The sequence below is a fragment of the Cyprinodon variegatus genome, unplaced genomic scaffold (genome assembly GCF_000732505.1).
Source record: "Cyprinodon variegatus isolate N-32 unplaced genomic scaffold, C_variegatus-1.0 Scaffold355, whole genome shotgun sequence".
NCBI lineage: Eukaryota > Metazoa > Chordata > Actinopteri > Cyprinodontiformes > Cyprinodontidae > Cyprinodon > Cyprinodon variegatus.
Genome location: NW_015150808.1, coordinates 75,749 through 87,747, shown reverse-complemented (window position 1 = coordinate 87,747; position 11,999 = coordinate 75,749). Strand labels below are relative to the sequence as shown.

Genomic DNA, 11,999 nt, shown 5'->3' with positions numbered 1-11,999 from the left:
TGTATCAAACATGCTAAAAGTTAATTAAACAATTGAATCACTTATTAGAGTGTAGTCTAGTCTATCGGGTGTGGCAATGTCACTTTGTTGTGAAAGAAAACTATTTCTTTTTTGACATTTTTTATTTTCCATTTTGTGAGAGCATTACAATAAGGTGGTAGTTACTGTCAGTGAATGTACAATGTTACTACCGCCACTCACAATTCGTTTTTGTGAACAAAATTATAGACATAATATGCAAAGTTAAATAAATTACATCTAAAAACTTTGAAGAAACTGGGAAAGATAGGTCTACCTGAAAAAAACAAAAATAAATAAACTATCTAGCAGTCTGTTTTGAAGTAAAGTATGGGAGATACATTAATATATTAATCCTTTTTTTTTTTTACTTGCTTTGATTCTGTTTTATTTTCCTATATTTTAATCATGTAAAGCACTTTGCATTGTCTTTGTACTTAATTGTGCTATACAGATAAATTTGCCTTGCCTTGCCTTGCCTTAGACGCTACAAAATATAAGAAAAAAAAGAATTAAATGGCGAGTATTGCATGGTCACCCATTCTGTACTTCTGTCTGTTCAAGACCAGAATATTTCAGTTCTGGACCATATTTCTCAGTCTAAGACTGACCCAGACAGCCGTTCAGTTTCTTAGTATGCTACCCGTGCCTTCATAGATATGTAGTATTATCTTAAAGTGTAAATGGTAATCAGTGCAGTGTAACCGTTACTTAGATAACTTGTCTGGCTTGTTTCCATTTTTTTTGTCTTCCTGCCTTTCTCTTTTCTTTTTCCCTCTGTTGTTGATTTTTTTTTTTTTTTGTATTATTACTATTATTGGTAAGAATTTTTTTTTTTTTTAGACCATAATTTCTTTTATATATGTATGCTGTATACTCGGGTGTGTGATTTTTGTATGTTGCACTTTGGAAACTTAATAAACATATATTAAACAAAAAAAAAAAAAAGACCAGAATAATTAACCCACTTGGCTCACCTCTTACTGAATATGGTTTTTTGAAGTCGGAGGGAGAAGGTGATCTTTTCCAAGGTAAATGTCATTTAAATAACTTATTCACTCTTGTATTGTGGGTGGGTTGGGGGCCGACCAATGTCTTGTGAGTTTTTTTTTAGCATCGGTTATCGGAATACCAAATAAATATTCATCAGCTTTTCTGACCTGTAAAACAAAATTTCCTAAAACTAATGCACTGCATTAGATAATGCAATGCATAAACTGCATAGGAGGATTAGTATTAAACAGACTGCTTAGTACCTTATGAAGCTCTGCCCCAAAAGGTCTAACCACTGGGCTTTCCTAAAAGATAAGCCAATGATCAGCTTCACGGTGTCCACATTGCCTCCAACACCCAGCTTCCCCTCTAGTAAAATGTGTCTATTGTTTTGGTGTAATAATGAAATGGATCATACACTTCCAACCAAACTCTCTCCATGATTGAGAGCTGGTGCATTTCCACTGGGATTGGTAAATGTCAAGTCAATCCTCAGGTATCAACAGATTACCCTCCTTCTCCCACCTATTCCTAACATAATCTGTATTGTGGGACTTTGTAGAAAATAGGCCTTTATAAATTCTGGAGATGACGCCCTTGCTGGATTTTCCTTGATAAGCATCAATAAAAAATTTGGAATATGGGGTCATTGAGTTCTGTTTCTTTTCTGATATCTTCAAAACAACTACGCACCTGGAGCAACCTAAAAAAATTATGTTCGGTCCAGGTTATGGAAAGAAAACATATTTCAAAGACTGATCTTACAGATAGAGGATCATTGTTCTACTTTGTTTACAGCAGCTTCTGAGGCGCAACACTCTGAATGTGGCAATTATTCTAACATTTACCTCTGTGATCTTTAAATTATACCCTAAGATAAAGCATTCTGCAGGGCAAAACAGACTCTTTAAAGGTTAACACTCTAAAAAACAGTAAAAACAGCTGCTCAGAAGGAAAAGGAAAATAATACTGTTCAAATGTTTATAAATGACTTTATTATAATTTTTTGTTTGTTTTGTTGCATTTATGATTAAGTCTTTATTGTCTTAAAGAAGAAATGGTTTTGGTTTTTATAAATCATAACAAATGGATTTTAAAGCACCTTAAAGGAATGAGCTGGTTAAAATCCCCCATGCCTTCTGGAAATAAATCAGTCTGGCTGTATGGTTGATGCTGTAGCAGAAGGAACCCTTTTCTCCTCCAGTGGACTCTCTGAGAACAACCACTGCGTGTGTATGTATGTGTAACCATTAGTTTTTATAGAATCTTATTAAAATACAACAAAAAACATGCACTTTCATTTGCAAATATTTTTTTTAAAGCTATACATATTTTTTTTACATGGTCCTTTTGATACTGTAGAGGATGCTTTATGGAAGAGAAAAAGTCTCATTGGAATCAGGATTTGTTTAGACATTGAATTTTTTAACCATTGCATTAACCATTATGTCTTTGAATTTGTTACTTAATATTAATAAGCCAAAATTTCACATGAAAAATTTCAAATGCAAATTTTTGCAAGAAATTCAAACAAAAAAAAAATCCCCTACCAAATCAAATCAGTGTAATTTGATTGGCTAAAAGCCGCTTAATTTAATCTCTACTTCTAATTTTTCTTTTGTTTCTTTTCTTTTCTTTCTTTTTTTTTTTGTTTTTGTTTTTGTTTTTTTGTTTGTTGCCTGAGTCATCAAAATTTGCATTTGAATTTTTTGCAGGTAAAATTTTACAGGTGCAGTTTAGTATTTGCAGGGGATGTTTTTGCATTTGATTTTTTTAGGTGCATTTTTGCAACTGAATTTATGACACAGACTTTTTTAATATGTGAATTTCTGCAGTAGCATTTTCACAGGGGACACATTTGCTGTTGAATTTAAAGTAAAACAAATCAAACACATAATTGCACTGGTTAAAAATTCAGTGTTATAGATTTAACCTTTAAACAAGGCCCGATTCTAATGAGAATATCTTTCTTCCATTTTTGTTTTATTAAAATTTCCTATCAAAACCTATGACTTTCTATGCTGTAACGTGATGAACTGTGAAATAAGGCACGCTGTGGCAATGCCCCGTTTGCCCAGTAGAGGGCAGCAAATAAGACACTCTTCCGGAAGTAGCTCACAGGGTATTTCCTTTTAGGATGTCTTAGCTTTGTAGTTCTTGTGTTGGTGACCTGTCAGCGTTGTAGTACAAGCTGTCACTGCTAATACACTATCCATCTTCTCGGTGGTCGCTTAATGCTCGCATCGAAGTATTAAGAACCGCTTCTTTTGACGCTCAGGGAGTTTTTATTCGTGTTAATTATGTCAGATAAGTACCATGCTAACGGCTTAAGCTAACTAACTTAGCCGCATAACTTGACAGCTAGCTTTCGACAGAGGCCAGTGGTGTTTGCAAAGCTTGCTGGCAGGACGAGGTGTTGGAATCCGCCCACCCCTTTAAATCAGGGTTCCGGGACAAAAGATTGAACGGTAAGTTTCCAAAAGAGCAAAAACCCGAAGGAAATTGTTTAATATTAATACAACAACGTAAGTTAAATGTAATTATAAGAAGCTTTAATGTAAACAACCAACAGGTCAGGGTTTTAACGGCTGAGCTACTAAACCAGCGTCACTAGAATAACCACTCCTTCAGCTGTTTTTAGTCACAGACTAAATGAAAACTTTCCCAAGTTGGAGTCAGATCTTATATTTCTGGGAAAAAAAATGTCCACCAGTGATAGTTTACCATTATCAAGAGAAGCGTTAGGAAATGCAAGCAAAGCGTCAGGCTGTTAGGGTGGCCATCAGGAAGACAGGAACTTATTTGAAAGTGGGAATCCTGTGTTAAAGAGGCCGAATATGTTTATTATCTGAGGGATCTCTGAGGTAAAAAGCTGAGTTATAACATGTTTTGAGTTCCAGGAAATGAAACTGCTAATAAAAACAGTTTAAATGAGTTCATTGTTAATCGACAATCGCCTGTTTGGCACAGTAAAGCCTATTACATGAGGTTCACAGCTTATTTCTGTCCTTGTTCGCCTCTCTTTGTGGTCAGATTTTGCCTCCATCTCTTGTTTCTTATTATGGAAGTCAGTTTAAATGAGAAGGACATCTGCTGTTCGGTGTTGGAGTCCTGCAGGGTTTCCTGCGGCAGCCAAATAAAAAAGGGGATGGTGGGGGTTATTATATAAGATATCTAGTGTTGGATCAGGTCACTGTCACCACCTGGGACGTGTACTGTTACATTGATCACTGATTGCAGGGAGTCACACTCTCATAACTTACTGGTTTTCAGCATGTTTATCATTTGATTGCAGCATTAAAACCGTTAGAGGTGTGCATTGAGAGCATTGGTTGCAGTATAAAAGCCAGATAAAAAAAAAGTGATGCGTGAAAATAGTGACCCCTCCCTGTAATTGACTGGTGGTGTGATGGAATGTGTGGAATGGCGCACTGTTTCAACCCATAACACAAGAAACCTTGTAATGGTGTGCACACCCTCAGTTATTTGCTTTTGCTGTATTCATTTCATTCAACCATTCATTCATATGTTTGTATTGCCCTTTACAACAACAATGAGGTCATAAAAGTCCATAAAAAAAATCAAACAAATGAAACGTAAAGGTAAGACATTTGGAATGAGATACCACAGTGTTTCTGAGTTTTCAGAACCTTCCTAAATGAAATGGTCTTAAGTTTGAATAATGAAAAAATCATAAGTGGGGGTCGTGATAGAGAAGCCCCTTTCACCCCAGTGTTTATATTTAGTTCAGAAGGCTCAGAAGGAACTGGGACAAAGACCTCAGGGGTTTACCATGCATGCAGAAACTTAGTACATCAGAACTGCTGGGTGATGCCTGACTTTTAAGTGCTGCAAAAGCAAACAACAGAAGTTTCCAAAATTTGATTGAGGTGTAATTTAAAATACTTGTAGCTGGATTTTGGACCGATTGAATCCCGCTGAAGAACGACAGACGAGACACAGACACAAAGAGTAATCCATTCTTGAGCTGATAAGACTGAGCCTTTCCTTCTATTCTGACATACAGGATGGATGAGTGTTTGAGTGGGATCACAGACTGATTTAAAGTGCAGCTCTAGAGGTCAGCAACCGTCACGATCCCAAGAGCCATTTTTGCCCTGACTCCTACTAAAATAGAAACTGTCCAGGGCTGCAAAACCTACTTGACAATTTGGATAAATCTGGCTTTATAAATATATCCTTTCTAAAAGGATATTGTAAAATAACATTGTATTTTATATATATGTATATGTGAGCCTTTTTCATATATATAACATGTACTGTAAGGTCCCTGATGCTGGTTTTTATAGGAAAATGTCTTAAGTAAATGTTACATGTTGCTGGTCCAGGTGACGTTTACATCACAAGACAAAATCCACTCTTTCCACCCAACGTAAGAAACTTAAATTTAAGCAATGCTTTTGAAGGAATAAACACTTGGAGACTGGATTCTTAGTCTTTGTGTTTCTGGGTCAAAGTTGACCGAGCACATGTCGGCCTCCATAACCTCACAGCTGTCCAGATTTACAGTCAGTTGAGTCTCCTGACATGATGCAACTCGTCCCCTGCATCGACCCCTGACAGTGTTAAAGGCATGGCTATGTGTGATTTTTTTTTTTCATCTTTTGCCTTTGCGCCCAGATGGAGGCCCAGAGCTCTCACGAGATGGTCATGGCTAGGAAAAGAAGAAGAGAAGGCTCCAATGGGGACACTGAAGAAGGGGAAAGACTTGGGAAAATCCCTAGATGTACCGTGGTGAGTCGGCTCTTATAGATGGTCTATGACCTCTGACCTTTATTTTCTGGACAGACAAGCCAGCGCTGCAAATAACATAAGGAAGTAGAATTTCAAAATCCTGCAGATCTCTGTTAAGAAGTGCTTGCTTCACTTATGTGACCAATTATTACCACATCCTACTGTTCTATTAGAGGGCAAATATTACAAAACTAGAGACTGACATTTTTTTCCCCTGCTTATTGTTTTATGTTTATGTTGGTGAATAATTTTTTTTGTCAGTTTAAAGCAAATCTGCTTTATAAAATGTTGTTTTCATACATTTGTATCTTCTAGGGACTGAAAAACCCTGCACCTTTTGCAGACGAGCTGGAGCCGGCTGATAATAAACCCTATGAGAGAGTCACCATGGAAGAGGCAAAGAAGGGGACACCCCGTGGGTTGGATTTTAACTACATGCTTTTAGAGATCACTCGCACTGCTTGATCTTTTGTTTTTGTAAACTTGTTTCAAGTTACTTACTGCATCCACCTCCGTAAACTATGTTAATAATTCCTCTGTCTTATTTCTCCGCACCCAGTCAACAGACCCGTGAGAGTCTATGCAGATGGCATCTTTGATGTTTTCCACTCGGGTCATGCCAGAGCTCTGATGCAGGCAAAACGTCTCTTCCCAAATTCTCATCTCATTGTTGGAGGTAAGCTACTTTAAAAGAGTGGATTTTAGCTGAACTTAACCCTGATATGGTGAGAAAAGGTCCAGATGAAACATCAGTTGGTAAATAGTGCTTTTATACTCAGAACATGTTTTTAGCATTTAAACAATCAGATAACAATGTAGTTATTTGTTTTCCATTTTATTCTAAGAGCATCTACGATTGTTTTGATTAATGTCCACAGTATTCCTTGTCAACATTATTTATTTATTTAGCAAATTCTTAAATGTAAATTAGACTTTTAGACTTGGACTAAGACAAACTTTATGGTCATTTTCTATACACAGAGCATATACAAACAGAATGTTGTTTTATACAGCTTTCCAAAAGTGAATGAGCAGCAGCTTAACAGTGAAAAGGAACGTTTCCATTTCTAAAGTGCAGTAGTGATTAAATGTAAACAGATTCGGAGAGACATGGTGCAAAAAAGGCATTGATGGGGAAGGTTTAGAGCAGTGCAAAAATAAATATATATGGTGCAAAAATGCAGTAGAAAATATTTAAGTTGCGTTTTATTAGGTGTGATGTTATCAGAGTGATGCAGAGTCTCAATTGGTGACTCGATTTAGAGTTTCTTTTTCAACAGTTTAGCAGTCGGCCTCAATCAAAACTGATATGCATTAAAGTAGAATTTTAGAAAAAGCATCACACAGGCAAACTGTGTGTGTACACTATTTTATATATCATGTCCTTGAGGGGTTGGGGACAGGAGAGAATTTCTTGCTGCCTTTTAGAGCTAAAGTTTGCAACATCTGTCAATAAATAGCATAATTTTAAATCATTAGAAAAAAGAAGATTGTGTTGTTGTTTTTTTTGGCAGTTACATAAAGTCTGTTTAATAAAAGAATAGCGCTTTGGAAAAATAATCCTCTACTGGATGAAAGTGTGATTGAGAAAGAAACTTACAGGGTGGATAATGAGGGAAAAAAGGGTTTTTGGACAGGCTTAGACTGGGGCATTTTAGGTTATTCTCTCATTGTCATGGAAACAAGAAGCATCTAAAATAGTCTGCATCCTAATTACAGTTTGTGGTCTCTGGATAGAGAGGAGGATGATTGCTTTAAGTTGTTCACACATATGTAAGGTTGCTGGTGTAAAGCATGGGGCAATGCTTATTTTTCCTCCTACGATGTGGAAAAAAATTACTGATTTTATTTATTTTTATGTGATTGTGGGAATGTGAAAATAATTACAGCTGCCTTCTTGACTAATTTCCAATTCTAACCTATGCAGCTAAATCACCTGATGCCTTCCTTTATGATAACATGATATAACTTTCCACTTTAGGCTTTACTTTGCCTCTCTATCATATTCCCTTTCCACATTTTTGTTTCCAGAAATTCTTGAAAACACCTTTTCTTTTTTAGTTTTCCTTTCCAGCTCTTAAAACACCAACTTCCAGAGCAGATCTTCGGTCAGGCTTGAGCTGGAGTTCTGGACTTGCATCAGAGAGGCAGATTTGCAAAACAAATAAAAAGGAATAATTGTTTAAGTTCCGCTTTACACATCCAGGGCTGTACTATCACAAAGGCTCACAAGAAGACACATCAGCTGGCACTAGTGGTATACAGACGCAATCTGGATGTGTTGGTTTGAGGAGAATAGTGAAAAGTGTTAAACCAGTATTTTCTGTAACCCTTTTTTATTTCGTTTCAGTGTGCAGTGATGAGCTCACACACAAATACAAGGGCTTCACTGTGATGAATGAAGACGAGCGTTACGACGCCGTCAGACACTGCCGCTACGTGGATGAAGTGGTGCGAAATGCTCCCTGGACATTAACGCCGGAGTTCCTTGCTAGGCATCGGGTGAGTTAAAAATATGAAAACATAGCAGAGTTCAAGATTCTTAGATACATTTATCAAGAGAAAACAAGCAGAACATTGAAGCTTTGGATTGAAAATGGTTCCAAACTTGTAAAAGAGCCTTCAAGAGGTGTTGGTCTCCTCCCATCATCTGTAACCTCCTATCGCTGTTTGGCTGCTTCTGTCCGTGGTTCTGATCTTGTACAAACTATAGATCTGAATCAGCTGTTATGAGTGATGTATTTTGTCATGACATCTCCAGATTGACTTTGTGGCCCACGATGACATCCCATACATATCAGCAGGAAGTGATGACGTGTACAAGCACATTAAAGAAGCAGGTAAGGCAATTAAAGTAAAGAAAATCGATGAGATCCACTCACAAAGACTCCAGAAGTTTCTTTTGTTTAATCCTAAAGAGGGTCTTTGTATGCATTCACTTTGGGACAGACTATTTAAATCCTTTAGAATAAAGATGTCGTGTTTTTTGTTTTTTCCTGTGTGTCCTGTTTTGGCAATATAACTGTTGGAATTGTTGTCCTTGAGCTCGATGGTAGCCTAACTGATTTGCTTCCACAAGTAGACCCTTGTGGCTCTATTTGGTAAATAGATGTGAGGCTTTATTAGTAATGGATTAGGGAATAAAATCATATGCAAAGGAGACAGAAAGGGAAAGGATAAGAAAATTTACAGTAGCTTATAGAAGTCTGCTTCTGCACCTGGATGAAACATGAGGGAAAGAAAAAGGAGAACAAAACAAAGCAGGAAATAAAAAAAAAACCCACAAAAAACAAACACTAGCCACAGGAAGAGCGAGTATCGCATAGACACCCAGACAATACATGTATAAGCAAAACCTATGATGATTCATGCAACAGAGTTATATCTATTTCTAGCTGCAGTTTAGTGTTTAGTATTAGTGTGTATTTGTAGAATAAGGAACAGTTCAAATGACATTTGTGTGTAATTTTGGTTACGTTTTGTCTCATTGGCAGATGGAGGTGCTCTGCTCACATCGGCCCACCGAAATCATATCGCTATTAGTTGTTCACTGATTCTTAATCCTATCTGATGTAACTGAGATTATTTTGCTTAGAAGATCTGGAAGTTGAATCTATTATGGACACATTCCTGAAACATGCAGCTTTAATTACACCAAATGGGCGCTCTACAAAGTATTGACTGGGAGGGGCTGAGTAGAAATGCAGCCACACTTTCCAGATTTTTCTTTTTTTTTTACTTCATAAGTATGTGCTGCTTTATGTTATATATGTTGTGGCTTTTAGAACCAAAATATTTAAATGTTGGGGTGTCTTGGTTTCCCTCCTGAAAAACCAGACACCCCTCCAGCTCATTCCTAAAGGGTTTCCAGACCAGACAGGAGATCCAGTCCCTCTGCAAAATCCTGGGTTTATCCATGGGCGTCCTCTCAGTGGGACATATCCCAAAAAAGGACCTCATGATCAGATTCTGTTGGTTGATTATTTGACCCCCTTTGCAATCGAAACTTTCCTTCATAAAGTGACAGCATTTTTCTTACCGTTCTGTTTGGCAGGCATGTTTGCTCCCACCCAGCGGACAGAGGGCATCTCCACCTCTGACATCATCACTCGCATAGTGCGGGACTACGATGTGTATGTGAGACGCAACCTGCAGAGAGGTTACACAGCCAAAGAGCTCAACGTCAGCTTCATCAATGTATGACTTTTATTAATAGGACAGATGCGGTCGCCATTGTTGCTTCATCCTCTGCCGCCTCATTTTGTCCTCTCTACTGCCAAGAGGGTTTGGAAAGAAATCTGTAAATGATTCAAGATGTTTGCTTTTCTCAGGAGAAGAAGTACCACTTACAGGAGCGAGTGGATAAGGTTAAGAGGAAAGTGCGTGACGTGGAGGAGAAGAGCAAAGAGTTTGTCCAGAAGGTGGAGGAGAAGAGTATCGACCTCATCCAGAAATGGGAGGAGAAGTCCAGAGAGTTCATCGGTAACTTCTTGCAGATGTTCGGCCCTGAAGGAGCACTGGTGAGCAAGCCGCTGGTTTCTGGCTTTCAATCACTGTCTAATGGAGAAGGTTTGGTTAGAAAAACTTCGTAGTGATGGAATGTGTCACTGTGTGTATTTTGTGTAACTCACACAGTAGTTTCCTTGGAAAGCAACTGTCTGTGGAATGATCCAGACATGAATAGTTTTCCTGTTATCTCGAAGCTGGACAAAACAACAAACAATGTCACCAATGTCTCCTTACTGCAACAGTTGATGGGTCTTTTTTTAATGTCTGGTCTCATAAATCTCAATGAACCCTGTCCAAAAGCCATCTTATTAGTTTTTATGAATATATTAATTAAAATACAAATTTTCACTCCAAACTAAGCTGTCGTTTCTGATAGGGATTGATATTTAATAAATACAAAAAAAAAACAAAAAAAAATGCTGTGCATGGATTAAACTATATCTATCCACATAATAAAAAGGATATTTTAAAGGAAAAAAAGGTAGATAAACGGCAGAAAGAGTTCACCTTGTTTGTCCTACAATGGCAAACATTTGGAGTTTGCTTGGACTTTAACAGGAATTGATCTGATTGGGGTTTTTTTTATCCTCCACAAACCTTGAAGTCGTTTTTGGTATCAAGCCCATGCAGGATAATTTGTTTTTCTTTATATATTCAATTTTCCACTGCTTCCCCCAAGACAATGAATCTATTTTAGTCTGAATATTTCTGCTGGCCAACAGGTAGAATTTCGTGTGGGAACTTGCTGTCAGCTTCATGACACAGCAAAGAGCAGGGAGTGTCACCAGAGCAGTGTGGATGGTTGATAAAGACGAGTTTCTGTGATAATAGAGACATGTTTGGAAAAAATCTTTCTCTAAACATATTAGGAATGCAACTAACGGTTATTTTGCAAATTAATTAATTTGTCAATAATTTTTCTGATTAATCGATTAATAATCGAGTAGCCAAAGATTCCATAAAGAAGATTTTTCACTAAATGAAACCAGGTGAAACTGAAACGTTTCCACTAGAGTTCTGGATGGAGCATACTGACAGACAAAAAAGGTTTTTCATCTGAAATGAAAAATGTGTATATACAGTAGCAGCCATTCAAAATGGCCCTTCCCAGTCATTGGCCAGCCAAATGTATTTTTTTTTTACAACTTTGATATAATTACTGCTCTAAGTGGGTCGCTCTATCAGCTAAAGGCTTGTTTTACAGTCTCTATCCTCCATTTAATGATTAATCCGTTACTAAATTTGTTGACAATTATTTCAAGAATCAATCACAATTAATCCGATTGTTTCAGCCCTTAAACATATGTTTGACTTGAATAAATATGTTTACTCTTTAAGCTGTAGCTTTCCTCCAAAATTCCAAAATAAAAATTTTCTTAGCATTTCTTAGAAAAAAAGGACTAAAGTATTGAAAAAAAATTCAGCCCTGAATTTATATAAAGAAAAGAAGTTCATCATCATTTTGAAACACTTTTTATTTTGGAAGAGTCAAGAAATCAGTGTTTGGTGGAATACCAGTAATTAGAGATGCTTTTCACATTGCTTTTGAGTTCTGGTGGGTGATGTTAGCCTGACGTAGTCCTACTCAATTCTAGTCTGAATATGAGTCTGATGCTGCTCCATAGAGCTGTGATTATGGGGCGTGGAAAAAAAATGCCTCTGCACTCAATTGGATAGACCTACAACCAATAAGAGCAACGGAGTGCGTGACGTATGTTAAGCGA

General features: G+C 37.2%; 1 protein-coding gene across 2 annotated transcripts in view; it reads left to right on the top strand.

The window, feature by feature from the left end:
• The first annotated feature begins 3,144 nt into the window (after positions 1 to 3,144).
• The window catches only part of LOC107091881 (choline-phosphate cytidylyltransferase A-like), an 11,384-nt gene continuing 2,529 nt past the window's right edge, over positions 3,145 to 11,999 (top strand). The window contains exons 1-8 of one of the 2 annotated variants that reach the window (XM_015386076.1): positions 3,145 to 3,479; positions 5,653 to 5,763; positions 6,082 to 6,181; positions 6,326 to 6,442; positions 8,117 to 8,268; positions 8,528 to 8,606; positions 9,821 to 9,963; positions 10,098 to 10,286. In XM_015386076.1, coding sequence (XP_015241562.1) covers positions 5,653 to 5,763; positions 6,082 to 6,181; positions 6,326 to 6,442; positions 8,117 to 8,268; positions 8,528 to 8,606; positions 9,821 to 9,963; positions 10,098 to 10,286 — 891 coding nt within the window. In that variant the 5' untranslated portion in view covers positions 3,145 to 3,479. Of the gene's footprint in view, positions 3,480 to 5,652; positions 5,767 to 6,081; positions 6,182 to 6,325; positions 6,443 to 8,116; positions 8,269 to 8,527; positions 8,607 to 9,820; positions 9,964 to 10,097; positions 10,287 to 11,999 lie in introns of both variants that reach the window. The other variant, XM_015386075.1, reaches the window with a different exon arrangement.